At 43.4% G+C, this 3,387-nt stretch overlaps 1 protein-coding gene across 1 annotated transcript; it reads right to left on the reverse strand.

Annotated features, from left to right (window-relative positions):
- Nucleotides 1–2,633: 2,633 nt before the first annotated feature.
- On the reverse strand, nt 2,634–3,176 carry LOC108954687. The gene has a single exon (XM_018860961.2). It carries the CDS (start codon nt 3,174–3,176, stop codon nt 2,634–2,636), a length of 543 nt encoding a protein of 180 aa, XP_018716506.2.
- Nucleotides 3,177–3,387: the final 211 nt, after the last annotated feature.

A 3,387-nucleotide genomic window follows, 5' to 3' on the forward strand; every position in this document is an offset into this window, starting at 1 on the left:
GCTTGCGCTTAGAGCTCAAAGCTCTTTCTGAATTGGAAGCAATATAGCAAATATGTGTTTCCTTCTCAAATGCCTTGAGGCAGTCCTCTGCTAGCTCAAGGTGGCGCACAACATCCTCAATTTCTTCCATAACATGGTCAAGAGCTTCTAGTGCTACTTGCTTTTCAAGCACACATTGAATTTTCATATTCAATATTTCACAATTCTCGCCGTTCATTTTGTCTTCTTTGTTCAAATCAACAATTATGTTCATAGTTGATGAAGTCATCGATCTGAACATATCAGACACATATGCACGAATTATTAATGCCTATCATTTATGCATCTATTTTGCATAAAACCATCATATTCATGAATAATTTCAAATTAGGTTTCAGAATCAAGAGGCCACTATGTTTCCAATCATCATCCAAAATCCTAATTTGGAGTTATTATTAATATAACATTCTATGCAAAATAAATTCTTTGAAATTACAAAAATTTCAATGAACTATCCACAACAGTTAATAATAACAGAAAACAAATATTATTTGATAACAAACAATGATATAATAATAATGCTTTCACATAATACAAATAATATATCAGTTGCCACACCAACAACAACTAGGTAGATAACATTACATAAGATGTCCATAAAGCACACTAAATAAAGACCAGCCAAAACATCTAGCACCAAGTCAATATATGAACTGTGAAAGATCCTCTTTTGTTCAATTTCTTGATATTTTCCCTTGTAACAATCCAGCAATAATCATTAATAAAATCCATCACTATTTTCCTATACGAAGCAGCTCTGTTGACTTCCCATACGCGATTCAACACTCCTTGCCATTATTGTGGAAGAGTGTTCATGAAAAATCGCACCATCTTAGACTGTGGCATGGGACGACCATTCCATATGACATTTTGTATTTTTCCCGTTGACTTCAAGAACGTGATCAATTAAATCGCCACTTTCCCATCGATGATCAGTCAGCTCAGCTATCAACTTAGAAAGCATTTCCTTTTGTTCATCAGTAATTGCGCGAATAGGTGTGCGCAACCTAAGGGGAGGCATTGTTCCTGCAACAAATGCAGAACAAATAATGGATTACATATAATCCACATAGACTTAATTGGAAAAAGAAACACATTTTTTTCCTTTTTTTTTTTCAATGGTCAAAGTCAACGGTCAACAGTTAGGGTCGACGGTCAACGGTCGAGGTCAACGGTCAACGGTCAGCTAGGTCGAAGTCAACGGGCGATCGGGTCGGACCGGATGGGCCAGGTCGGACCGGTCTGGCCGGTCGGGTCGGTCGGACAAACCGACCGGCACGTGCCACGCTTTGCGCCTGGCTGACATCACGATGACGTCAGCCGGTGCGTGCGTGGCATGTGCCAGCACCCCGCGCGTGCGTCGCACACGCCTGGGGCCGAATCAATGCGTGCGATGCACACGCCTGCGGGGGACCGAATCGGCGCGTGCAACTCCCGTTCGTTCCGGCCGTGCGTGGCGGCGATCCACGTCTCATTTTTCTCGTATCGACGAGAGCTTCGTCCCTGCACTATCAAAAACAAATTTTGACTTGCAGTAAATCACCAAACAGGACGAACAGTATGCGGGTGTCAGGTTTTATCGTCCTCGATCAACCGGCAGTGGTTTTTCTCGAATTTCAACCACAAAAGTAATTCAATAACATAAAAAGGGGATCGGGAAACATGAAACTACGGCTCTAATACCAATGTTGGGAATTACTGATTCCCTGAAACGGATTCGACACTAAATCAAACCCCTAAAATGAATGCGGAAGACGAGCCCAGAAACAAACATGTATCATCGATCAAAGACACACCACGAAATCGAGCGTACCTTATTATCCACAGTTAAACACCAATGTTGAAATTCGAGGAAGAATTTGATCCCGGTCTACCAAGGAGCGTGCTGTTGCTATTAGGGGGAGAAAAAATAGAGCTTACTGTTTCTTTTTGTTTTGTTTTTTTTTTTTTTGAGGGAGAGAGAGAGAGACCGATGTCCGTTGAAAAGGTACGTTCCTCTCTTTTCTTTTCTCTCTTAAATACGTCTCCTCCAAGAGACGTAACTCTTCAACGTAATACGTTCCCCCAAAAGTCATAACCCCTCAACATAACACATCTTCATATATGGGCCCTTATCTAGTAGGCCGGGCTTTTAGGCCCAACATGGGCGGACGGGCCTTAAACCCATCATCATACAAATAAATAAAACCATCAGATCCCTCATCCTTGTTTTCCCACATTTCAAGTTATGACAATCTGCCTCTTTCATATTCGGTCGCAACATGACTAGTTTCAACTGTTGGAAACAGAAACGGAGTTACTACTGTCCAGGCCATGCCTTCCAAATCAGGTGACTGTTTAGTTCTCTGACTAAATGTGCCAATGACTTGTGAGATTTTCTTCGTTCTCTTTTCTTACCAACTTATGAGTTGTATATCAGTGTGCGACTGCAATCTTTAAGTGCAAAACAAAAGCATTGAAGAAAGAATCATTGGAACTTTGGAGATCTTGCACTATATACACAGTGCCACGGCTCTGTGTTACAAAAGAAAAAAAAATCGTTGATTGAAAATTGGAATGTGGCTTGAAAGTTATGGATGCCAGAGGATTTTTGTTTAACTCGCGCTGCGGTTGAGCATCTCATTGTACTGAACGTACGACATCTGCCTCTGCAGCTTCATTTGCTCGTAAAATTTTGCTATGAACTCTTCTGCTCTCGAGTCGATCCCCCGCTCTTCCTCCTCACATTCGATCCTCCCATAGTCATCATTGTCGTAAAAGCACTCTTCCTCGTCTCCTTTTTCGAGGAAGAAGCTCTTCTTCTTACTATCATTTCCATTATGAACTCTATCACCTTCCTCATTGTCGAACTCCATATCGAAATCGACTTTAGGGTTGATGCATGGGAACATGAACCGCATCGACCCAGGGCAGTGCATCTTCACATGGACAACCGGCGTCTTCTCAAACGAGAGCTCCCGCTCGCTGTACCAGATGTGACCACGAGGGGTCGCCACATGGCCGATGGTCTTGAGGAACTTGGGCACAAACAGGCGGAGCTGCAGCTTGAACGCCCCACCCCGCCTCGCCCAGAGCAGCGCGAGGCGCAGGAGTTTCCACGCCTGACGAGAGACGCTGGGCTCTTTTGCCCTTGGCATTTTTCGGGGCTCCCTCAGTTGATACTCAGATAGAGATATGAGGGAGTGATGAGGTTATGAATGTGCGCAAAGTGATCAAAAAGTCGTTGTGCGTTGTATGATCTGAGAGAAAATGGGCAGAGTTTGGAGGGTTTATAGACGGGATGCGAGATGTCGCACGATCACGCGGCGATAGAGAAAGGGGACAAAGAGAGAGCTGTTTGACGTGGGG

This window comes from Eucalyptus grandis, chromosome 8, assembly GCF_016545825.1.
Source record: "Eucalyptus grandis isolate ANBG69807.140 chromosome 8, ASM1654582v1, whole genome shotgun sequence".
Classification (NCBI taxonomy): Eukaryota; Viridiplantae; Streptophyta; class Magnoliopsida; order Myrtales; family Myrtaceae; genus Eucalyptus; species Eucalyptus grandis.